This window comes from Anolis carolinensis, chromosome 3 (genome assembly GCF_035594765.1).
Source record: "Anolis carolinensis isolate JA03-04 chromosome 3, rAnoCar3.1.pri, whole genome shotgun sequence".
In the NCBI taxonomy this organism is placed as follows: domain Eukaryota; kingdom Metazoa; phylum Chordata; class Lepidosauria; order Squamata; family Dactyloidae; genus Anolis; species Anolis carolinensis.
In genome coordinates, this window is record NC_085843.1 from 33,424,877 (window position 1) to 33,451,018 (window position 26,142).

Consider the following 26,142-nt stretch of genomic DNA (forward strand, 5'->3'; position numbering starts at 1 on the left):
TTTGAAGTTCAATCTTGAGATCCTGATAGCGGCTGAGTTTTTCCTGTTGTTTTTTGTCAATGCGACTGTCACTTTGGATGGCGACATCAATGATCCAAACCTTTTTCTTTTCCACAACTGTGAGGTCTGGTGTGTTGTGTTCCAGAACTTTGTCAGTCTGGATTCGGAAGTCCCACAGTATCTTTGCGTGCAGGTTTGTGATCCCACCAGTTCTTTGCTGCTGGGAAGTGGTACTTGAGGCATAAGTTCCAATGAATCATTTGGGCCACATAGTTGTGCCTCTGTTTGTAGTCTGTCTGTGTGATTTTCTTACAGCAGCTGAGGATATGATCAATGGTTTCGTCAGCTTCCTTGCACAGTCTTCATATTATTATTATTATTATTATTATTATTATTATTATTATTATTATTATTATTATTATTATTATTTTCTATCCACATCCTGAAATGGTACTATTGTATGATGTTTCTTAATGTAGTAAATCTGGGAGAATGAGAAACCCCTGAAAGACACAGTTTTTTCAGGCTAGAAGGAACAAAAGAATAATTTTGTGGCATTAAATGAAGTGTGTGTGTGTGTATAGTCCAGCATCTGATTTGTAACAGCTTCCATCCAAATAGATAAAGTTCATCAGGATATATAGAAAAGCTCGACAGCAAATACACAATGCCATCAGTTGTGTTATAAACGTATTGAGAGTAATAGGATGGGCGCTAGATGTAAGGGATGGGAGTTGTGATAGAAAAGTAACTTTTCCAAACTTAGAGATTCATTAATTGGTTACTGAGAAGAGATTATTTGCATGCTTACCTTTTCCAGCCTTGAGACTAGACCATTTCTCTGTTTTGTTGTAATTCAAGGGTTCGTTTTTGCTAAAGTTACATGGAAATTTCATATCCAACTTTACAAACAACACTATTAAAAGCCATTAATTTTCTTTGAAGATTGTTACATCCTTATCAATGTTCTACCTAACCTGAGTTTAATCAGTTCCATTATAACCTGGGGAAAGTAAATTGTTTTAATAGATTGGACTGTTAAAGCTTCCAGACAAGCTGGTTAAGAAGCACATCAATCAAACAGTTGTTCACACATTGCTACATGAAAAAATTAGATCGAATGGAGATGAGAATGTGTGGCTTGAAAGTATTCCTCTTTTGCCTCTAATTTTCAACTCACTCGGTCCTAATGTTCAGGTAGAATCTCCTTTCCTATAATTTGAACCCATTGCCTCCAATTTAATTTTTAACATTGCAGATTTGGAGACAGAGATATTTTTGATGTGCTTTTAAATAAAACCGAATGGTCAGATGATGTTGTCAATACGGTTTGCGTTTAACAATTTTATCTCTGGCCTAACAGATATTCAGTAATATTTTTATATAATGCAATGTTGAATAATAATGTTTTTACATAACAATTACCTACCTGTTATTCTTTGCCATTTTTAAAACATAAAATCTATGTGACAAGAAGATAAAGATTAAAAATTATCATCATTTCTTGTAATAATATGAACATGGAAATAAAATGAAGCACAGGGAAAAGACATTTCGAATAGTGTGGTAAAGGCAACTGCCTGAAGATACAAAATCTACTGACCATATGCATAAATGATAGGGCTGTCGTTCAGTTTGCACAGTTCATGTGACAGGTGCTCCTTATCAGATTGAGAGGAAATGCATCTTTTAGGCTCATGCTTGACACTGCAGTTTTTATAAGTGGTTATGGTAAAAATAAAATAATCTTAAGACAACAAATTGGTGGCATCTTTTTAACAAACTCAAATGTTCTAGACATTATTTCCTAGCCCAATGTGGCTTCTATAACTACTGAGGGAAATTGTTTGATGACGGGATGAAAATCTGAGAGAGAAAATGTGTTCTATAGATTGTTTTAGGATTAATATTATTGATATTTTTAATATTCTGCTCTTTTCCTAAAAGGGGGTTCAAAGTTGGCTTACATTATAAATTAAAACAGAAATTAAAGTAATGTGAGTAACAAAAATGTAGAAAGCATTAACTAGTTGTTCTTTCTGTATTTCTTTGAACCATTTGTGACTCCTGGTGACCTTTTAGCTTCCTCTAAGGCAAAAAGTGTGTGACTTGTCTAAGGTCACTTTATTTATTTATTTACAGCATTTATATTCCACCCTTCCCACCTTGAAGGGGACTCAGGGTGGATCACAGAACACATATACGGCAAACATTCAGTGCCATTATACACAGACAGGACAGACAACAGATAGAGGTATATTGGCATTTCCTATCTTTGGCGTCATGGAGGTTGTGCTCGATTCCAGCCACGGGGGTGGAGGTGGATGGGTGGGGGGTGCTGTCGCTTCATCCTCCGTGTCAAAGAGCCCTGTTCACAGACTTCCTCCTTTTTTTGATCGCTGGCATTTTTCTGGTGTTTCCTTTATGGTACCATTAAAATACCTCCCTGCTTAAGCGGTGCCTATTTATCTACTCATAGCTGTTTCTGATGTGCTAGGTGAGTAGTGAGCTGGGCTGAAGGTCGGATGCTCATCCCGACCTGGGCTTCGAGCTGCCAACCTTTCGATTGGTAAGATTTATTTTAGCTGGTGGTTAACCTGCTGTGCTGAAGCCCTGCCCTTAGTGAGCTTCCATAGACGTATGGGGATTTGAGCCCTATGAGGAGCTGCTTAAGAAATTCAGTACATTTAGCTTGGACAAAAAGAAGGCAGAGAGGGGACATGATAGCCTTATTTAAATATTTGAAAAGATGTCACATTGCGGAAGGAGTAAGGCTGTTTTCTGCTACTCGAGCAGAAAACACCATGGGGCAATGAATTCAAATTTCAGGAAAAAAGGTTTCATGTAACTGGGTTCTGGTCCAGCTTGCTTGTCCGAGCTTATCTTCCTCTATGAATCACCTTGGAGGTAAAGATCTTCTGGAGAGGCCCTGCTCTCGGTCCTGCCTCCTTCGCAGGTGTGGTTGGTGGGGACGAGAGACAGTGCCTTCTCAGGGGTGGCCCCTTGGCTGTGGAATTCCCTTTCCCAGTAAAATTAGATCAGCTCCCTCCCTCCTGACCTTCAGACAGAAACTAAAAACTTGGCTATGAGACCAAGCCTTTGGAGAAAAGTCAGTGCAATAGGTGGCCATAAAGTTGTCAGGACCCAGGCTGCAGAACACCAATAACCATGCGCAGAGACCAGAATCTATCTAATATCTTTATTAAGGAAATATATAAAGTCAATAAAAACAAGTGTAGAATATAGTTCAGAAGTAGACCTTTCAGGAAAGGTCAAATATAGTCCAGGAAAATAATGTCCAATATGCGATATTAAAGTCCAAAGTTATAATCCAATAACCGAAACACACACTTTGCCAAGCAAAGTGTGGGGAAATGACAGGGTCCTTTAGTCCAATGGAGCTTGACAAACAAGGCTGGAAGCAAACTAGATTCTTGGCAAACAAGGCTTGATACGTGACAACAAGAGGCAAGAAGCAAGAGCAAGGTCCGTGGCAAGGTCCGTGGAAACAAGGAAGCTTGATGCTAGAACAAGGTCCATGAAACAAGGCTTGGAACTTGATCCTGGAGGCAAGGGACTGGAGTAGCGTAGTCCACACACGATCTCACTCCACAAGGTGACGAATTGACTCCGCAAGGATTTCTTTGCGGGTAAACACCTATATAGGATCCTGTTTTCCCGCCAAGGAACACTTTCCCTGGGGAACAAGAAACGAAACCCATACTGTGTCCAGATGCATGACTCCTTAAGATTTCCCAAGGGAAACAGGCTTAATCAGCTAATTGTCTGGCAGCAATCCTGGCGCTTCTGCGATTCGCCTCCCTAGCGCCTCTATCTTGATTATAATAATCCCGGCGAAAAAATGGGGGAGATTTCTCCTCAAGGCTTGTTTGGCTGACTTCTTGTGGGCAAACATCTTGCAGGTGCAAGGGCTCCAAATCTGGCTGAAACGGTGGGAAACCCAAGTTTTCCTCTTCATCTGCCACAATAGTACTAGGAACGGGACTACATGGCCCATGAGTCATCACAAAAGTAAGCGTAATACAGTTGGAATGGCTCCTGGACTATGACTTCTGATTTGTGTGGTATTACTAGCTGATTTTAAAGTATTAATGTAGTTGTATTAATATGCTATGATTTTTTTAACTTGTAATGATTTTAATATTTGTGTATATTGTATCTGTTGTTTGCATGGCATGGAATATTGGCAACTTGGAAGCCGCTCTGAGTCACCTTCGGGGCGAGAAGAGCGGAATAAAAATATAGTAAATAAATAAAATAAAGAAATAAACTTTAGGAAGAACTTCCTGATTGTAAGAGCAGTTCAATGGATTATGCTGCCTCCTCCAAATGTGGTAGAGTCTCCTTCTCTGGAGGTTTTTAAGCAGAGGTTGGATGGCCATCTGTCAGTGGTGCTTCAATTGTCTTTTCCAGCATGGCAGAATAGGATTGGGTTAGATGGCCCTTTCCAATTCTATGATTCTAGTTTCTACCCAGTTTTTCTCCCAAAAGTGGGACTCAAGGTTTAAAACATAGTAAGTTATAATACTAAGAGAACAGTTAAACCAAGCTTCATTATTAAAACAGCAACCAGCTCAAAAATCATTTGAAAGCACATCAAACAAAAAGCTGCGTCTCCCCATTGAAAGCCTGTTCTTCAGCCAACAGTCAGTATGCCAAAAGTATGCCTGAATAAAGGAAAGACAATGAAGTGTATGCCTTTGGAAAGACAACAGAGACACCGCCTTCATTGACAAGTGCTCCATAAACCTTCAATGACATATTGTCTCATCCTTACTTGTAAGCTCATCCTTATTTGTTCATTCTTATTTGTAAACAATTACATAAGATACGTAATTGCTTCGGCTCCTTTATGTGTTCTATTTTATTTTATTATGGCTACTGCATCACTTCTTTTCCTAGACATGTCTTCTTTTCCAGAAAATGCTGTTCCAGTGTGAGAACTTAAAGCAGTTGTTCTCATCTTTCCTAATACCGCAACCCCTTAATACAACTTCCTCATGTTGTGGGGACCCCCAACCATAAAATATCTTCATTGCTACTTCTTAACTGTAATTTTGCTACTGTTATGAATCGTAACATGCAGGATGTTTTTTCATTCACTGGACCAAATTTGGCACAAATACTCAATACGCCCAAATTTGAATACTGGTGGGGTTGGGGGGATTGATTCTGCTATTTGGGAGTTGTAGTTTCTGGGATTTATAGTTCACCTACAATCAAAGAGCATGCTGAACTCCACTAACAATGAAACTAAACCAAACTTGATACACAGAACTTCCATGACCATCAGAAAATACTGGAAGAGTTTGGTGGGCATTGACCTTGGGTTTTGGAGTTATAGTTCACTTACATCATTGTGCACTCAAACAATGCTGGATCTGGACCAAACTTTGCACAAATACTCAATATGCCCAAATATGAACACTAGTGGAGTTTGGGGAAAATAGACATTGGCATTTGGGAGTTGTAGTTGCTGGAATGTATAGTTCACCTACAATCAAAGAGTTCCTTGAATCCCACCAACCATAGAATTGGGCCAAATTTCCCACACAGAACCCCCATGACCAACAGAAAATACTGGTCTTTGGCGATCCCTCTGACACCCCCCTTGTGATCCCGCTAGGAGTCCCAACCCCCAGGCTGAGAAACTGATTTAAAGTGGGAATCATTACACCCTTCTGTGGTCTGAAGTAGTCAATCAGTAATATATCCACTTTTTATAATATGGTGAGCCTATCTTTGCAATGTGATTGGTTCCAGTTTTCAGGAGTTATCTCTGTACACTTACGGTTTTCTAAAATAAAATACAATCAGCCCTCTATACTCACCATGGACAACATATATTTTAGAAAATAGTAACCACCAAATGGAATTTTGACTTTTGCAGATTTCATTCTATACAGATTTAATTAAAATACTATATCTAGGTCCTCCACTGTGTGTCAACTTTCAATAGAAGCTAACCTAGAGAGGCGTTCTCTCAGATTTAAATTATTTATATACTGCTTTCCTCTCCCTGGGGGGGGGGGGGGGGGGGGGACTCAAAGCGGTTCACAATATAATCAATGGCAAAATTTAATGCCTCCAGGTCTTGAATTGTTTCCTAAACACTAGGAGGGAGGGGGCAGATCTGATCTCACTGGGGAGGAGGTTCCACAGCCGAGGGGCCATCACCAAGAAAGTCCTGTCTCACGTCTCCACCTATCGCATCTGCGACGGCGGCAGGACCGAGAGCAGGACCTCCCCAACTGATCCTAATGCTTTAACTGGATCATAAAGGGAAATGTGTTCAGATAGGTAAGATGGACTGGAACCATTTAGGGATTTATAGGCCAAAGCCAGCACTTTTGGTAACAGACTGGTAGCCAGTGGAGCCGAGGCAGCAGGGAGGTTGTATGCTCCTTGTACACTGCTCCAGTGAGAAGCCTGACTGGCGCCTGTTGAACTACTTGAAGTTTCTGAACAGTCTTCAAAGGCAACCCCACGTAGAGTGTGTTACAGTAGTCTATTTGAGATGTAACAAGAGCATGGACTACCTTAGCCAATTTACATTAAGCTGGAGCACAGTTAATAACTAGTCTGTGGAAACCCATCTCGACTTTAAAAACTGGTCAATTTTTTTTAAAGTGTAAGAGGAAAAATTACTAGTGTAGATACTTTTGTTTAATGATAGCATTTTCTTTTCATTTGCAAGCATCTCTCAGGAGTTTTTCAGACCTAGATACAGATCTGCCTCCTCGGAGTGTGTGAATATGAACTGTACACCATGCCTGGTCATGTTTGTTCGTTGCGAAAGGAAAAGTTTCTTTGGGCGCTGAACAGCCGTAGCTTTGTAAAAAAACAAATACAGGGATTCTAGCTTCCTTGTTCTGAAATAAGGAAAAGAGTGATAAATGCTACAGATAAGAACTTGTGCCAAAGTTCTTGGCTGTTTTAGCTTCGGCTTTACTTTTCCATTGCGGATAGCAAACAAACACAGACAGAAGCCTTTCATATGCCCAGGATGCAATATAAGGGTTATTGCTATCCTCTCCTTTGCTCTATGGTAATGATATATAAAGATTAAAGGTGTGAAGTCAAATTGTAGTCTTCAGTTTTCTCCAATGGGTGTGTTTTGAGTCAGTTCTAACAACTCAGTGGTGAGAAAAAAGCAGATCAGCCTTCCTAGTTGCTAGCTGAGAGCATCTACACTGTGGAATTAATGCAGTTTGATAATATGTGAACTGCCATGGCTCAGTGCTGTGGAATTGTGGGAGTTGTTGTTTGGTATGATATCAGCACTATTTGGCAGAGAAGGCTAAAGTCCTTGTAAAGCTACAGCTCCCATGATTCCATAGCATTAAGCCATGGCAGTTAAAGTGGTGTCAAACTGCATTAATTCTACAGTGTAGATGCATCATCTGGTGAACCTTTCACAGGGCTGAGAATGTGTGATTTGCCCAAGGCCATTCAGTGGGTTCCCATGACAGAGTGGGGAATCAAACCTGCATCTCTAGAGTCATAGTCCAACGTTCAAACGACTACACCATACTGGCTCCCATGTTTTCCATCTTTGCTTTTATGTGTGTGTATGTAAGATCTATATTATAAATCAACGTATGCAAACTGTGCGCAAATTGGTACCCTCTTGTTGTTCTCTCTTTTAATTAATTCTGTAGTGTAGGTAGATGCATACCCTGTGTGCATCTCATCCTTATTCACCTACTTTTAACTTCGATTAGATTTTTAATGCCACTTGGGGGCAGCACAGTCACATGCTTCAACCAAACAAAAGAAATAATGGTGCAAACAAAACTACCCTGTCTGAATGGAAACACTGCCCCAAAACAGCTGTTTTAACAAGTGGCCACATTTTTGGATCCTTTTCCAGTTTCTCAGAGAGCTGTAGCAAGCATCCATACCGTGTTTCTATGCCTGTTTCCCTATTCACTGTTTCAGTGGGTAGAAAATAGTCCATTTTCCTTGTTCGTTCAGGTGACATGGCTTATTTGCATTTCAAGTGGCAATGCCAGAACACTGAGCTTTCAGGCCATGTGACAGTCTTGTTAGTGTCAAGATATTACGCAAGTGCTTATATTTAGTATATTCTGGCTGGATGCTCTTGAGACGAAGGGAGAAAGGGGAAAGGAAAGGAGGAAGAGAGAGAGGGAGGGAAAAGCTCCATTATGAACATTTTGATGGGAGGTCAGTAGAAAAAAATAGAGTGCAGAAAGATGTGAATGCAGTCTCAAAATAATTTACGTTTATCAGTGAAATTCTGCTGGAAAACAATAAAGCAGAAATTTAAAAACCCTAAGACTATTTTAAAAACCAAGGCTTTAATATCTCAAAAAGTTCAAAGGTAGGCAGGAAATGTTTCACCTGGCTAGGAGTGCATCTACGCTGTAGAATTAATGCAGTTTGACATTACTTTAACTGCCATGGCTTAATGCTATGGAATCCTGGGATATGTAATTTGGTGAGGTAGAAAAGGCATAAACTTGTAAAACTACAACTCCCATGATGCCATAGTATTGAGCCATTGCACTTAACATGATGCCAAGCTGCATAGATATACCCTAAGTTGCAAGCTAAATGCTACAGAGTTTTTAATTGTATGCAGAAGTGGACTGTAGCTAGTGAAATTCCTTATGAATTGCCGCAATAGATTCACTTTGAATGGTCCCTGTAATCAATGAATATTTTTAAAAAGCTTTAAATATATCAAATCTTTCTGACTCAGTCTAGATATTACCTGAACACAAATAACAGTGACCACTACACAATCTATGTCCAAGAAGAGCCTTGCTGGTCACTGATGAGTGGTGGCCTCTATGTCAATAGTAAATCTGTTGGGTTTAATCTGAGTTTTAAGATTCCTATTTTGGAGTTCTCAGCCTATTTGGTAACTAGCTGTTGAAAGGAGAATTTGTGCGACAAATTCTACTTGGGAAATACAAGGTACACACCTAAAAGTATCCATCACCGAAAATGTTTGGGTTCAGAAGTGTTTTCGATTTTTCTTCAAATTTTGAAATGTCTGTATTTCCGTACATGTATGTAATGAGATATCTTGGAGATGAGACCCAGGTATCAACACAAAATTCACTTGTTTCATATACACCTTTGACAAATTTTATACAATATTATTAATAATTTTGTGTATGAAACAAAGTTAGTGTGCTCTGAGCCATCAGAAAGCAAAGGGGTCACTATCTCAGCTACCCATATGAATTTTGGATATTTTGGAAGTCTGGGTATGGGATGCTCAACCACTACTGCCAAAGTATGAACCTGTTTAGGGAAGATGCTTCTCCACCCAGAATAGGTTGGCATGAACCATTCATCTAGATATTATCTGGATTTAAGATCAGCTATGCCTACTCACACTAGCCTTAAGATCAATTTATCAATGTAAATAGCACAGTATTAGATATAATACATGCAGTACACTTTACCTGTGTCCCATTATAGTGTATTGTCAAGCAAGTCTATTTTTCATTATTAGTTTGCTGAAACCAGGAACAATCATGTCATAGAATTTAAGGCATCAGCTATAAGCTTTGCACCCTACTGTGGATGGGGTCTGTATTTTTTTCCAATAGATCTAGGTTGGCAAGTAATCAAAATGAAACTGAAATTTAGAATTGTTGTCTAAGGTTCACTTAGATCAGTGGTTCTCAACCTGTGAGTCCCCAGATGTTTTGGCCTTTAACTCCCAGAAATCCCAACAGCTGGTAAACGGGCAGGGATTTCTGGGAGTTGTAAGCCAAAACACCTAGGGACCCACAGGTTGAGAACCACTGACTTAGTTAAAAGTATCTTGCAAGATATTAAAAGTATCTTGGAAAAGATACTAATTTGACTATGCAATACGATTTTTATTCCTGGGTTATAAATGTCATTTCCTAATTGGTTCTTTCATAAAAATATGGAAAAGGCTTATTAAACTTTTTAAACAAAAGGTTAAAAGTGACATATGAAAGATTAAAAATGGCACACTGAAAGGTTAAAAATTGCAGCCACAGAAAACTTAAGTTTCTGGAATATAACAACTACTTTCAAAAATCACACAATTAAAGAGGAAATAACACTTTCAAAATAGGTACAGATTATTTTTTTCAAATTTTGTTGCATAGTGTTATTGTTTCTTTCACTGTAGTATTTATAGATTTCTCTTGACATAGTATGCAAATATATAATTATAATATTAGAGTATGTGTGTTAATTTGCACATTTAAATTAGAGTACTGAGTGGAGAAAGTGAATCAGAGCCTGAATCCAATAATTGAATCCGTTGCTGGGATAGTAAATCAACATTTATGAAAGTCCCACTAGCTAAATGGTTTTTTCCTTAGTTGAAACTATCAGGTCTGCATTTGAACTAAAAGAATAAGATTAACAATTAAGGACCAAATGTATCTGAACAATGGATATCATTCTAAATATGCATGTCATTGGACTTGGTAATTTGCACTTATTTAGGGTTGTAACTCAGGCTGGGTTGACACTGCTATATAATGCCATTTCAGAATATGGATAAACTGCATTGAATTGGATTATATGAATCTACACTGCCATATAATCTAGTTCAGTGCAGTTAATCTGCATTCTGAAACTGCATTATATGGCAATGTCAATCCAGCCTCAGTCTTCTCTAAAGATGCTCAGAATAGCAGTCCTTGTTTCTGATCAACAGTTGCCTGTCTAAGTAGTCCCAGTTACACTCTCAGCCCACAGCTTATTTAGTGTGTTATGTAAACAAACTCCTTAAACCTGTTGACCTGCTATCACTGTATCGTCATGTTTAAGGATGGAAGATGCAGCCACGGCCATCAGTGCTGCTTCACAAGGTGCATCTTATGTGACATTGCAGGAAACAGGTCTGGCTACAATTATGCAGCTCAGCAGCGTAAGGAACATGTGCTTCTGTAATGCCCGTCTTAGCTTCCATCTGATATTTGGCTGTAATTCTAAACACACTTATCTTGGAAGCAAGTACTTCTTTCCAGTGAAGCACACTTGAGTATCAGTAATAGTAGGCCTATTTATTTCCTATATCAGATGAAGCTCTGAAGTTTTCTCTGTAGCCTCAGATGTGCAATACTTCCTGGTATACATGGTGATCAAAAGCTTTTACACTTTTGCAAGATTGCTCTTTGATACCAATGCTGTAGTCCCAGCTCTGTGAAATGTGTGCTTTACTACGACATTTCCTTGAAAGAGTTCCTAGGGGTACAGTGACTACATAAAAGAACCTTTATTAATAATTTAGAATACATACAAACATAGCTTGCATGTATCATTATTATTATCCAACCTTATTACGAGAAACTGTAATATTTTGTAAGGATTATCAACATTTTAATAATAATTATAATTTTTGGTTTGTTGTCAACCTGTCTATGCGTCAGAAGCACTTTCAGGATATACTTACTATGGGTGCTGTCATGAGGCTATTGATTCAACTAGTTTAAAGTCTACTAGAGTCTAGGAGAAATGCCTCCACATTACCTCATTCTATTTATAATGAGATGAAGCAACCAAAAGCCCAAAGACAGCTGTAATTTCTCCCTGGCTGCTCCCCCATCTAGAACCTCATGGGGGAAATTTAGACAGGGAAGTTGCAGCAGAAGAATGGCAACAGGGTAAAGGGTTAAGCAAACATCCAGCTGCTTGCCTTCTGAAAACTTCTCTTTTCCAGAGCTGCTTTCTCTTGGAAGCAGCTGTTGGGTTTGTGTGTAATGTGTAGCCTGGCCCACCAGCTTACTGATTTCACAGCACTTAAGCACTTACTTGGCAGTACATCCATAGAACGTAATTCCAGTGCCTACTGTACTTTGGGGCACTTTATAAATATATAATTCATGATCATGGTGAGCAGGCTCTTTGAAGCAACCTTATTTCAGTTTAAGGCTATCACCCTAAGCACTTAAGAGGATAGCCTCGTTGTGCATGAGAGAGGATACGTGCCCACTTGTAGGTAAGTAAAAGGGGGCAGAAAGACAAATACAGGTTGACCTGGTCTACCCTTCGATTGTCCTAACCGAATTTTAAAATCACAAAATTTTATAGCTGGAAGGGATCTTAGAGATTATGCATTCCAATCCTATGGTCAATACAAAATGTGACTACAGTACCTCTGGCAGGTGCATGCACATTGTCTGATTAAAGACTTCCAGCAAAGAGTCCACCTCTTCTGCCTGCTAATTCTTTGTTACTTAACACTCAAATAGGTTGAGCAGATGGTGTAGACCTTCAGCTCTGGTTGTCTAAGGAGAGGAGGAGAGACTATTTGATCCAGCCACTATAATTCCAATTCCTCTCTTCCTATCCAGCTCATCAGATTCCCAACCTATACTTTTCCTTTTTATAGCAACTAATGCAGGGTTCACCATATGGACTGCTCAATTCTAATATGTATTGTAGGCCTTTACAATTATGTATGCTGTGGTAGGAAGAATGGAAGAAATTATTGTACCATGCCCTAGTGGTGCAATAACTACACATATTTTACTCAATACAAATACAGTAGAGTCTCACATATCTAAGCTAAACAGGCCAGCAGAAGCTTGGATAAGCGAATATCTTGGATAATAAGGAGGGATTAAAGATTAGGTTATTGGTTATGATTTTACAAATTAGGTTATGATTTTACAAATTAAGCACCAAAACATCATGTTATACAACAAATTTGAAAGAAAAAGTAGCTCAATACACAGTAATGTTATGTTGTAATTACTGTATTTACGAATTTGGCACCAAAATATCATGATATATTGAAAACATTAACTACAAAAATGGCTTGGATAATCCAAAAGCTTGGGTAAGTGAGGCTTGGATAAGTGAGACTCTACTGTACATATAGTATGACCCCTGCATCTGCAGGATCTGTATCTGACAACATATATGTCCTTTCTAGGCATTTTCTAGGTCCTTCAATGTATGGTATTCTTGGGCCAGCAGTCCTTCATTTCAATAGGGTACTTGTATTTCTCTCACCATATATATTTCTCTCACTGTATATTTAATACAATGAAAGGAAGTCCTGAACCCTATTTTTCTTACACTGAGCATTGAGTTACTTATTCTCCACCTGAAGTGACAAGAGGTTCCAGAGATATATCTACCTACTTTCATTTTCTCTCAATGAAAGCCCTGGAGAATTAGGGTAATATTTTTATTTAATTACAGTTCTCAAGCAGAGCATGCAAATCAAAAAGGTGCCCTTTCAACCAATGGCAAATCCCAAAATAGCAACCAGTGCAGCTCATCCCCTCGACCCAGTGAAGGCTTTTGTCCAAGTACAATGTCAAAGTTTGAGCTCCCATTCATGTACATTGGGCTGTTTCTCCTGCTGCTACCTAATATCTTCCAGAGTCGTCGTCTGAAATCCCCACTCTTGGAGGTGAATCGGCCATTTGGAAACATTAACATCAATCCATGGAATATTATCTTGAGCAATCCCTGGCTATAATCCTGTATGTTTGGGCAACATGATAAGAATACATCAATTATAGACTCAAACACTTTAAATGGTACTTGCATCTAAGAAAATATCATTGAATAAGAAGAACCAGATTTCCAGTTTCTATATGTGGTTGCGAAAGATGAACATTGAAGAAAGCTGATAGGCAGAGAATCAACTTATTTAAATGTGGTGCTGGAGGGGAGTTCTATGGATATCATGGGCTGCTAAAGAGGCAAATGGGTTCTAGAGCAGGGGTCCTCAAACTTTTAAAGCAGAGGGCCGGTCCACAATCCTTCAGACTGTTGAGGGGCCGAATTATCATTTGGAAAAAAAAAAAACAAATTCCTATGCACACTGCACATATCTTATTTGTAGTGCAAAACAACAACAATAACAGTGAAAGACCAATACAATATTTAAAAATGAAAATAATTTTAACCAATATAAACCTATCAGGATTTCAATAGGAAGTGTGGGCCTCCTTCTGGCCAGTGAGATAGTCAGGTTAATTCGGATTGTTGTTGTTGTGTGTCTTCAAGTTATTTCAGATTCAATAGGAAGTGTGGGCCTCCTTCTGGCCAGTGAGATAGTCAGGTTAATTCGGATTGTTGTTGTTGTGTGTCTTCAAGTTATTTCAGATTCTGGGCAAGCCTAAGTCCAAAATTATTTATTTATTCATTTACTACATTTATTTACTACATTTATATCCCACCTTTCTCACCCCGAAGGGAATTCAGAGCAGCTGTATGTACATACAATATATTATATTATTAGCATAGCACAATATTAGCATTATATATTACTATATTGAACTATACCACTATACTATAATATTATATGTAATATACAACATATAATTAATATTATTATATGGTATTATTATTAGTATTCTATTGTATAAAATGATAATATATTATCAATATTATATGTATATACAATATATTATATTATTAAAACTGATATAAAATATTATATCATAAATGAGGGCGGGGGCCAGGTAAATGATCTTAGAGGGCCGCATCCGGCCCCCGGGCCTTAGTTTGGGGACCCCTGTTCTAGAGCTAATCAAGCATGAACTCTTCTCAGAAGTCAGTGCCCAAACTGAGACTATCATACTTTGGACATATCATGAGATGACATGACTCATCAGAAAAGAGAATAATGCTTGGTACAGTGAAAGACACTAGAGAAAAAAGGCTGAATTATAGTGGATAGACTTGAGAAAGCCATGACCCTGAGTTTGTAACACCATAGCAGGATTGTTAACAAAAGGGAGGGTTGAAGAGTTCCCATTCGTTGTGTCACCATAAGCTGAAGTTGACTTGATTGTCAACAACAAATATGTAAATAGGGGTGCAGGGTTTTTGTATTACTGTTTATTTATCATTCTGTTTTATGCCATTCATATACAGGTGATACCTTATAGATTTTCACAAAGAGAGAACCCCAAAGAGCTTCCAGTTAAATTTTGGTGGAAGAGTAGTGTAAGAGAGGCATAGCTGATAAGGAATCTGTGTGTGCAGATGCAGGTATGCTTTGTTTCACTTGTGTACGTAGGGACTCAATCTAAGGCTTCATGGGCTGTTGTTTTTTAAAGAAGGGATTTGATGAAAGAAGTGTCGTCACATTAATGTTCTCAACTAATATTCCAGCACAAAAGACAGCAAGAAAAAATAAGCTGTGTTATCTAAGGAATTAGGAGACATGCAAGTGATAGAAGTAAAATACAAATAATGTACAGAGGCACAATACTATAGAAAACCTGAATATTATACAAGGGATCTGTCCCAGGACTCTTCATGTAGTATGACCGTCACACAAAGAACCCTGTATTTCTGAAATGAACAATGTCTTGGGCTTCTAGCTTAAACATACCACAGAATTGTTCTGAACCTAGAAAACACCGTAGAGAAGTATTATCTCTAGGGGTCCTTCCACACAGTCACATAACCTAGAATATCAAGGCAGAAACACCCCACAATATCTGCTTTCAACTGGGGCCCCTTCCACACAGCTGAATAAAATCCCACGTTTTCTGCTTTGAATTGGAATATATAGCAGTGTGGACTCAGATAAGCCAGTTCAAAGCAGGTATTGTGGGATTTTCTGCCTTGATATTTGGGCTATATGGCTGTGTGGAAGGGCCCTAAGTTACCTGAATAATAGTGCCATATATTCCAGTTCAAAGCAGATAATGTGGAATTTTATTCAGCTGTGTAGAAATTAGTTAGGCGATCCCTTGTGCGAGTATGATGGCCCTCCAAGTGTAGTGTCTTGGCGGTGGGTACGCAGGTGACTGTGGAGTCCTATTCTTGATCCGCATGTTCTTCTACAGTGAGGACATCTGTTTCCAGGTGGAAGGCGGTCCTGGTCAGGGTTGGCTTGACACGCCTTCCTCTTGGCACATTTCTCCCTTTCACCCTCCATTTGTGCCTCTTCGAATTCGTGAAAGAATAAGCTTTTGTAGACTAGTGGCCCTATCACAATATGTTGTTGTAGCACTATTATTCTACTTTAATTACCATGGCAACAGCATATGGAATCCTGGGATTTACACTTTAGGGGACAGCATTTAGAATTCTCAGCCAAAGAGCTTTAGTGTTTCATTAAACCAACAACCCTTCGGGGTGAGAAGGGCGGAATATAAATACTGTAAATAAATAAATAAATAATCCGCAAACTCCAATGAATGTAATCATAAAGTGGAATAATAGTGCTATAATAGTATAGTCTAATGCTTTTCAGATATGTTTGGCTACAAATAGTATCATTTTCATCATATATTTGCAGGCCTAGTTTTTGCAGTTCCCTACATAACTTGTTGATATGTATGCATACACTTCCTAATCATGGGACCTTGAACGTAAACCCGTTTGAAATCAGTCCTGCAATAAGATGTAACTTGCAAAACTGGCAGAGGGGTAGCTGTGTTATTAAATGCAGCAAAACTACTGTGTCTTGTGGTATGCTGAAAACTAACATACTTATTATAGTAAATTTCTTTCTGTAATAATGACTGCTGGTAGATTAGGACTCTGGAGACTGTGCTCAGTCATGGAAATCCACTGAGTGATCTTGGACAGGTCACACTCTCTTAGCCTTGGAGGAAGACAAGGGGAAACCTTCTCTTGGTAAATCTTACCAAGACAACCCCATGATCAGTTTGACTTAGGGCGACCATGAGTTGGAAACGACTTGAAGGCACATCACCATAACAAATCTATTTGTTGTGAGTATTGCATTTCAGCCCAAGTACAGGGAAATTTATATTAGCACACCATTACAGCCCACATCAATAGTATTGCTTATATGGGGCATATATGGTGCAGGTGGTGCTTGGCCTTTGATCAATGTCAAGGATTAGATAATGAGAGATCACTACCAGACCTCTGGTTGAGAACCATTGTTGTATTTGGGCCCTGTTAGTCCATGTTGGCCCAGCGGTCATCACTGGCCACACAATCAACCCATATGATTTTGTGAACTTTGGTTGGCTCCAGTAAATCAATGTGGATTTTTTTTATGTTCAGGTTTTATGTCGTTATATAATTTTGTTTGATTATGTTTTAATTTATTGATGTTAGGTTCCAATTTTAAATTTACATGTGGTGTTATGCTGGATTATTTTGTTGGTACTTGCTTGTTTTATTAAGGCATTGAATGTTTGCCCGTTTTGTATGTTGGAATCTGCTCTGAGTCCCCCAGGGAGATAGGGCAGAATATAAAAAATTATTATTATTATTATTATTATTATTATTATATTCTTTAAACAAATAGTTTTTAGAACATGATGTTACTCCTGAAAGTGAACCAACAAAACTGCTTATATGGTACCTGTATGGCAGCCATAGGCAAACTTCGGCCCTCCGGGTGTTTTGGACTTTAATTCCCGCAATTCCTAATCGCTTACTGACACTACAGCACTCTGTCCTGCACTTCATCCACTTCCCTGGCCCTATGATACATTGCTGCACTATACCTGGCCCAGTCCTTTTATAGTTGGCCACATTCATCTTGTAATCCTGGTTATTGGTTTATTGAACCTTTTAGTGATGGAACTATAATGAGATGGGTTTTTAATATTTCATTTTTACTTTTAGTGTGTTTTATCAGGTTTTTTGGCATTTTAGGATGCTTTTAGTTGTTGATATTTTGGTTGTTAAAATAATTAGATTGTGTTATATTGTTGAATGTGTTTATTTTGATGTATTGTCTATATGTTTTTCTTTCTGGCAACTGAATGTTTGCTTTACATGTTGGAAACCGCCTTGATTCCCTATGAGGAGATAGGGTGGTATATAAATAAAGTTTATTATTATTATTAATACGTGTAAGGCATTGAATAGGAGCCCCCAAGTGGCGCAGTGGATTAAGCAGTTTGAATCTGGGGAGCGGAGTGAGCTCCCGCTGTTAGCCTCAGCTTCTGCCAACCTAGCTGATCATAAACATGCTCAATAGGTACTGCTCTAGCGGGAAGTTAATGGTGCTCCATGCAGTCATGCCGGCCATATGACCTTGGAGGCGTCTACAGACAATGTTGGCTCTTCGGGAAAACCAGCTGATCCCTAATCCATCTAAAACACAGATATGTGCTTTTCACCTTAACGATAGATAAGCATCTCAAGCTCTGAGGATTACTTAGGAAAGAATCCCACTGGAGCATTACAGCACACCAAAATACTTGAGAGTTACCCTGGACCGTTCTCTGCTTGACTATCAAGCAAAAAGTTGCCACTAGAAATAACATTGTACGAAAGCTGACTGGCATACATCTCACAACCTCTGAGGATGCCTGCCATAGATGTGGGCGAAACGTCAGGAGAGAATACTTCTGGAACATGGCGATACAGCCCAAAATACACACAACAACCCTGACTGGCATAACTTGGGGATCACAACCAGACACAGTGAAGACATCTGCCCTTGCGCTTTGCTACTCTGTTGCTGGGTATGCATGCCCAATGTGTAATACATCTCACCACTTTAAAACAGTGGATGTGGCTCTTAATGAGAAATGCCACATCATCACAGGTTGTCTACGGCCCACACCACTGGAGAAATTATACTGTTTAGCCGGCATTGCACCACCTGACATCTTCCAGGAAGTAGCAGCCAACAGTGAAAGGACCAAGGCATTGACATCTCAGGCTTATCCCCTGTTCGGGTATCAGCTAGCACGCCAATGCCTTAAATCATGAAAGTTTTCTAAAATCTACAGAGATACTCACAGGAACACCCCAGCAAGCGCAAATCCAGAAGTGGCAGGCTAAAACCCAGAACCTCAACCAGTGGTTGACGCCGGATGAGAGACTCCCTCCTGAGCACACAGAAGACTGGGCAACTTGGAAGGCGCTGAACAGACTGCGCTCTGGCACCACGAGATGCAGAGCCAACTTTAAGAAATGGGGCTACAAAGTGGAGTCCACGACATGCGAGTATGGAGAAGAGCAAACCACAGACCAGGTACTACAATGCAGTCTGAGCCCTGCCACATGCACAATGGAGGACCTTCTTACAGCAATACCAGAGGCACTCCAAGTGGCCAGCTACTGGTCAAAGGACATTTAGTATAATTCCAAGTTACGGTTTTTTTAAAAAATACCTTGTGTTTTGAAATACATTGCAACTTGTATCCTTGGTTCGCTTCTAACATTATAAATAAATAAATAGGTACTGCTCCGGTGGGAAGGTAACGGTGCTCCATGCAGTCATACTCTAAGATTTTCTGGGGAGGCCCTCCTCTCGCTCCCGCCACTGTCACAAGTACGGTTGGTGGGGACGAGGGAGACGGCCTTCTCAGTGGTGGCTCCCCGGCTCTGGAATGCCCTTCCCAGAGAGATCAGATAAGCCCCACTCTATCCTCATTTCGTAAGGATCTGAAAACCTGCTGGTTTCAGCAGATCCTTGCATAGAGCTTCCTAGCCCTCCCGGCTATGCTCTCATTTAGCACTTTACCCACCTCCTTGTCGACTCTGTACTGTAGCACCTGACATGCCTAGCACCTTATAGTTGGCCACTCCAACGCTGAATCCTGGTCACTGTATTTGGGTCTGTCGATGGAGTTCTTGTCATAAGTATATGTCTTATGTATTTATGTTCATGTGGTATTACGTTTTAAGTGCTGTATGTTTTTTGTTGTGTTTGAAAAATGCTCGGAGTCCCTTGAGGAGATAGGGTGGTATATAAATAAAGTATTATTATCATTATTATTATTATTCTGGCCACATGACCTTGAAGGTATCTATGGACAACACCGGCTCTTTGGCTTATAAATGGGGATGAGCACCAACCCCCAGAGTCAGACTTAATGTCAGGGGAAAACATTAATATTACTATTAGTGGTATAGTGCAATATAGTAATATATAATGTTGTTAAGTCCAGTCGTGACCGACTCTGGGGGTTGGTGCTCATCTCCATTTCTAAGCCAAAGAGCCAGCATTGTCCATAGACATCTCCAGGTCATGTGGCCAGCATGACTGCATGGAGTGCCATTACCTCCCTGCCGGAGCGATACCTATTGATCTACTCACATTTGCATGTTTTCGAACTACTAGGTTGGCAGGAGCTGGGGCTAACAGCGGGCGCTCATTCTGCTCCCGGGATTTCTTGAACCTGGGACCTTTTGGTCCGTAAGCTCAGCGCTTTAACACACTGTGCCACCAGGGGCCCCTATATATAATGCTATTATTGTGCTATTCTAATGATATAATATATTATATAATATAACTAGTTGTGCCCGGCCACGCGTTGCTGTGGCAAAGTGGTGGTGGTATTGGTTAAAAATTGTTGTGTAATTTTTATTTGACATTATTTGCAATTTTTTATTAATTTTATTGTAAGTTATATTTTTATTTATTATATTTTATTATTTTCTTGTATTATTTTTAGTTATTTTCTGTTATTATAGTATTTTATTGTATTAATTTTTTAGTGTTTTTATTATTTTTTATTGGGTTGCTAGCAGACCAAGTTGGAGGAGCTTAGCCTTCTAACTGGCAGCAATTGGATAAAAGCAATTATTCCTCTCCCTGTAATTAGGACTTTATTTTTCTTTTCTTTTTGTTGTATCAACCTAGAGGCGTGGATGATGGGTTGTGTTGTCAAATTTCGAGGTTGGGGGGCCTGTAGTTTTGTTGTTTTGTGTGTCGCCGTGATGCCATCACTCTTTTATATATATAGATATATTGTATGTAAATATAACTTGTAAGCCACTCTGAGTCCCCTTCAGGGCGAGAAGGGTGGGATATAAATGTAGTAAATAAATAAATAATAAAACCTTTACCTTGTGTTGTTGAAGGCTTTCATGGCCGGAATCACAGGGTTGTTGAGTGTTTTCCGGGCTGTATGGCCATGTTCCAGAAGTGCTCTCTCCTGACGTTTCGCCCTCATCTATGGCAGGCATCCTGAGAGGTTGTGAGGTATATATGAGGTATACAGTGTTCCCTCACTTATCGCTGGGGTTAGGTTCCGGGACTACCCGCAATAAGTGAAAATCCACGAAGTAGGGACACTATATTTATTTTAATATTTATACATTATTTTAGTAGTTATACGCTATTTTAAGTCTTTATCAACCAATCGTGTGTTGACAAATCACCTCCTTTTCTCTTCCTTCGGCTTCTCCTTCCTCCCTTCCTTAGGCTGTAAATTGTAATTTTTTTATTATTTATAATAGTCTTTTAGAGTTTACTGAAAATCCGCAAAACAGCGAATCCGCGAAAAGTGAACCGTGAAGTAGTGAGGGAACACTGTACCTCACAACCTCTGAGGATGCCTGCCATAGATGTGGGTGAAATGTCAGGAGAGAATATTTCTGGAACATGGCCATACAGCTGGGAAAACACACAACAACCTTTACTTTTACAGTAGAGTCTTACTTATCCAACATAAACGGGCCGGCAGAACGTTGGATAAGCGAATATGTTGGATAATAAGGAGAGATTAAGAAAAAGCCTATTAAACATCAAAATAGGTTATGATTTTACAAATTAAGCACCAAAACATCATGTTATGCAACAAATTTGACAGAAAAAGTAGTTCATTACACATTAATGCTACCGTGTTTCCCCGAAAATAAGACAGTATCTTATATTATTTTTTACTCCCAAAGATGCGCTAGGTCTTATTTTCAGGGGATGTCTTATTTTTCTATGAAGAAGAATTCATATTCATTGTTGAACAAAAAAAAGAACATTTATTCTATACTGTACAGTAGTTGTCATCACAAACCAACATAACTAAACCAGACAAACTGTGACTCCTGTCAAGAATTTCTTGTTACTACCATTATTTACATATACAACTGGTATGTAAGCCGCCCCGAGTCCCTCTGGGGAAATGGAAGCGGGATATAAAAATAAAATTATTATTATTATTATTATTATTATTATTATTATTATTATTTTATTGTATGACACAGCAAACAAGATAGATATGCTGGATTTCGTATCACAAAATCACAAGTCGTACACTTCCCAAGTGTCTAGGACTGTGTGATGTATTATTATTATTATTATTATTATTATTATTATTATTATTATGTACATTTACCAACCCTGCATGCTATGGTGTTTTGTTTGGTTGGCGTCGGGCATGCTTCCAAACAAAAACTTTGCTAGGTCTTACTTTTGGGGGAGGCCTTATATTTAGCAATTCAGCAAAACCTCTACTAGGTCTTATTTTTTGGGGATGTCTTATTTTCGGGGAAACAGGGTAGTAGTAATTACTGTATTTACGAATTTAGCACCAAAATATCGCAATGCATTGAAAACATTGACTACAAAAATGCGTTGGATAATCCAGAACGTTGGATAAGTGAGACTCTACTGTACCTAAAGCATTGAATTTTGCCATCGATTATGTTGTGAACCGCTTTGAGACCCTTCCCCAGGGGTGAGAAAAGCGGTATATAAATACAATAAATAAATAAATATACTAAGCTGTATATCTTTTCCCTTGGCTGCTGTCTCTTTAAATGGGATGGAAGACAAAATGGTATCAAGCGCTGGGGAGATTTGCCTGGAGCTGGGAGAGAAAGCGAGAAGGGGACCCAAACAAGTGAAAGGGGAGAAAGAGGGTCGAGGGCTGAAGAAGACCCTCCAGCTTTGCGCACCCAAAGAGCGCGCCTCTCGCTCTGTCGGCGCTGCTTTCCTTCCTTCTCTTTTTTTTGCCTTTACCGCAGCATGATGCAGTTGTCGTCGTGCCGAATGAGACGTTGTTGTTTTTCTTGGGAGGGAAGCAGCTGACCAGGCAGGCCGGTATCAAAACAAAACAGCCCCGGCTGCCTTTGGCAGGAGGAGGAGGAGGAGCGAGTTGGGGTGGGAAAGAGAGGAGGCTGGCAAGAAGAGCCGAGAGGTCGGTGCGCCTTGGAAGCTGGAATTGCGCCCTGCGTCGCGCATCGGATCCTCTCTTGCCTTGCCTTGGTTTCAGGGCGTTTCGCAGGAAGAGACCTCCTCCTCCTCTTCCTGATTTGTTCCTCCAGTCCAAGGCCAAGCAGCCGGCCGGCTCCGCTTCTCTTTCTCTTTGCAAGCAGAGACTGACTGTGTTGATGCAGCAAGAGCAGCCGCCGCTCTGAACTGGAGCGCCTGTGCGCCAAGAGCAGCAGCTCCCTCTGCGCCAAGGAAAAAGGACCCCAGGATGCCTCCAAGGAGGAGGAGAGAAGAAACAGCCTCGACTGAAGGATGAGCCAGGGACAAACCTCTCCTCGTCCTCGGCTGGGCTGTCTTTGAACAGGGAAACAGCCGCAGCAAGCATCAACAACAACTCCTCGCACTTGCAGCAGGAGCGGAAGGAGAGGTTCTGCAGAGACTTCATTTCCTCTCCGTTTGCATCACTAACTGGTGACAGTCACCAAAAAAAAGCAAAGAAGAAGAAGTACCTGCCGCTCCAGGCAGCTTCTTTGTATGCCGCAGACATGGCCAGCCAGCAGGATTCCGGCTTCTTTGAAATCAGCATCAAATATTTACTGAAATCCTGGAGCAATAGTGAGTGCGCTTTGCCTTCTTTTTTTTTTCTGTCTGCAACATGGATGGGAAGCAAGGAGGAGCAAAGGCCACCTTGCATTGCGGATGCTTGGCCCTTTTCCCCCCTGTAGGGATCCTCAGTTGAACCCTAAGTCAGGCCTTTGGAGCTCTCCCTATTCTCAGTTTGAAGCAACAACAACAAAAAAGCCACCAAAGGTTAAACTAGGGGCCCTTCCACACAGCCAGAATATCAAGGCAGAACATCCCACAATATCTGCTTTGAACTAGGTTATCAGAGTCCACACTCAGATAATGTGAGATTTTCTGTCTTGACATTCTGGGATATAGGGCTGCGTGGAAGGGCCCTAGGTGGAAAAACTGTAATTGGATTATCCTTGATTTTACTTGACTTGAGCATTCAATTAGCTTTTTCTTGTTAGGGTCTCTTTAGAAGAAGCTGGGATAGTTCCTTCTGTCTTCTAAATGATTTTGCTAGGTTTGGGACAGTGCAAGATCATTTAATATATCAAGGGGTGGGAGGGTATTCTGTAGTCATGTCTGAAATTAGGTTGCTGTGAGTTTTCCAAGCTATAAGGCCATGTTCCAGAAGCATTCTCTCCTGACATCAATGGCAGGCATCCTCAGAGGTTGTGAGGTTTGTTGGAAACTAGGTAAATAAGGTTTATATATCTGTGGAAGGTCCAGGGTGAGAGAAAGAACTTTTGTCTGTGGGAGGCAAGTGTGAATGTTGCAATTAATCACCTTGTTTAGCATTGAAAAGCCCTGCAGCTTCAAAGCCTGGCTGATTCCTGCCTGGGGGAATCCTTTGTTGGGAGGTGTTAGCTGGCCCTGATTGTTTCATGTCTGGAATTCCCTTGTTTTCAGAGTGTTGTTCTTTATTTACTGTCCTGATTTTAGAGTATTTTTAAATACAGATTTTGTTCATTTTCATGGTTTCCTCCAGAAACTACAGAACATTTCAGCAGAAAGGAGGAAACTATGAAAATGAACAAAATCTGGCAGCCAATATTAAAAAAAAACACTCTTTTGCCTAGTTTCCAACAAACCTCACAACCTCTGAGAATGCCTGCCATAGATGTGGGTGAAACGTCAGGAGAGAATGCTTCTGGAACATGGCCATACTGCTCAGAAAACTCACAGTGATTCCGGCCATGAAAGCCGTAGTCAACATGTCTGAAATGTTTTGTATTTCTCTGCTCAGTGATAACTTGTGGGCAAAATGAGACAAACAGTGTTCCAACTCTTCTAATGTCTATTTTTTATTCAATAGACAGAGAGAGAATGCAGAATGAATTACCAGTTCATTATCCACCACCCCATGACTTTATTCTGTTGACTATATTTGTATTGGAGAATTCTGCCTTTCTTTCAAAACCAAATGAGAGCCTGAGAATGTGAGAGGAGCTATCCACTGTTGCAGGGTTTGATGTTAACCAATGCACTGTTGTCCACTCACATGTTATTCTAGTTTTTAATAGGGTGAAAATGTTATATAATAAAGAGCAGCAAATGTCAAGAATGCCTACAAATAGTGCGAAGTTAATCGGGCCTCTAGGCTGTCATCTCTAGCTCCTAAGTAATGTGAAATTTCATTTTCAAAATGTGCCCAGCTCATGCCTCTCTTACGTCAGCAAGCTGGAATGATATCAGTTCCAGTTTCTCAAACGTATAGTGCATTTAGAAAAAAATAAAGATGGGACTGTGTATTAACACTCTTACCTCTTGCCTTCATAATTAAACAGCTCCTGTATGTGATGGATTTAAGATTGTTCTTTTTAAATAGGGTGTTGATTAACCGACTATATATTTTTAAATGAGTCAGATTAATAAAGCCCTCTTATCCTGATGTAAACACCTGCAAATGTCATCTATGGCATTGTATTTTGTTTCCTGTATAGATTATAATACTTGTTTTAATTTTTTTCTGCCATTAATATGAAATCATTGGTGAATGATCTTTTTACTCTGCAGCATTTTCAAAGTTTGCCCAGATCCCAAGGCATCCTCATTTTCAATTTTTTGGGGGGGAAAGTATTAATACCCAACACTCCTTAATATCTGTTATGATTTTTGAAGAAGGCTTATTCTTTTTCATGTCAGGAGTAACTTGAGAAACTGCAAGTAGCTTCTGGTGTGAGAGAATTGGCTGTCTGCAAGGATATTGCCCGGGGACCCCTGGATGTTTGATGATTTACCATCCTGTGGGAAGCTTCTCTTGTGTCCCCACATGGGGAGCTCGAGCTGACAGATGGGAGCTCACCCCGCTCCCTGGATTCAAACCGCCAACCTTTCGTCAGCAGTCCTGCTGCACAAGGGTTTAACCCATTGCGCCACTGGGGGCTCCAGAAGGGTTAATTGATTTAAATAAATCAGAGATTACTTACAAGATTGTTTGGGAACTTTATCATTAAAAGCAATAATATGGAAGATGAGGTTAAAAGCATTCTTTAACATGCTTTTAATTTTAGTTAAAATTATTTTACTTTTACAGTTGCCACTTATTAGGGTTCTATATTTTATCAGAAAAATGCTGAGAAGTTACACAGGTTTCCCAAACTACTGTAAATCCCAAAGCAAGATCAAGAACACATATATCTCAGCATATTTATGTCCTATCTTATAAAAATAAAGTTGACTTATGATCTGCCTTCTGTCATACTATTTGTCCTCAGTGTGTTTGCAGC

General features: G+C 39.7%; 1 protein-coding gene across 6 annotated transcripts in view; it reads left to right on the forward strand.

Annotated features, from left to right (window-relative positions):
• Positions 1–26,142, forward strand: part of fry (FRY microtubule binding protein) — a 286,727-nt gene that overhangs the window by 71,274 nt on the left and 189,311 nt on the right. For 2 of the 6 annotated variants that reach the window (XM_062974702.1, XM_003219162.4), the window contains exon 1: positions 22,571–23,458. The exons of 3 other annotated variants lie outside the window; for them this stretch is intronic. In XM_062974702.1, the coding sequence (XP_062830772.1) occupies positions 23,389–23,458 (70 nt within the window). In that variant the 5' untranslated portion in view covers positions 22,571–23,388. Of the gene's footprint in view, positions 1–22,570; positions 23,459–26,142 lie in introns of those variants that run through there. One more of the 6 variants, XM_008107922.3, reaches the window with a different exon arrangement.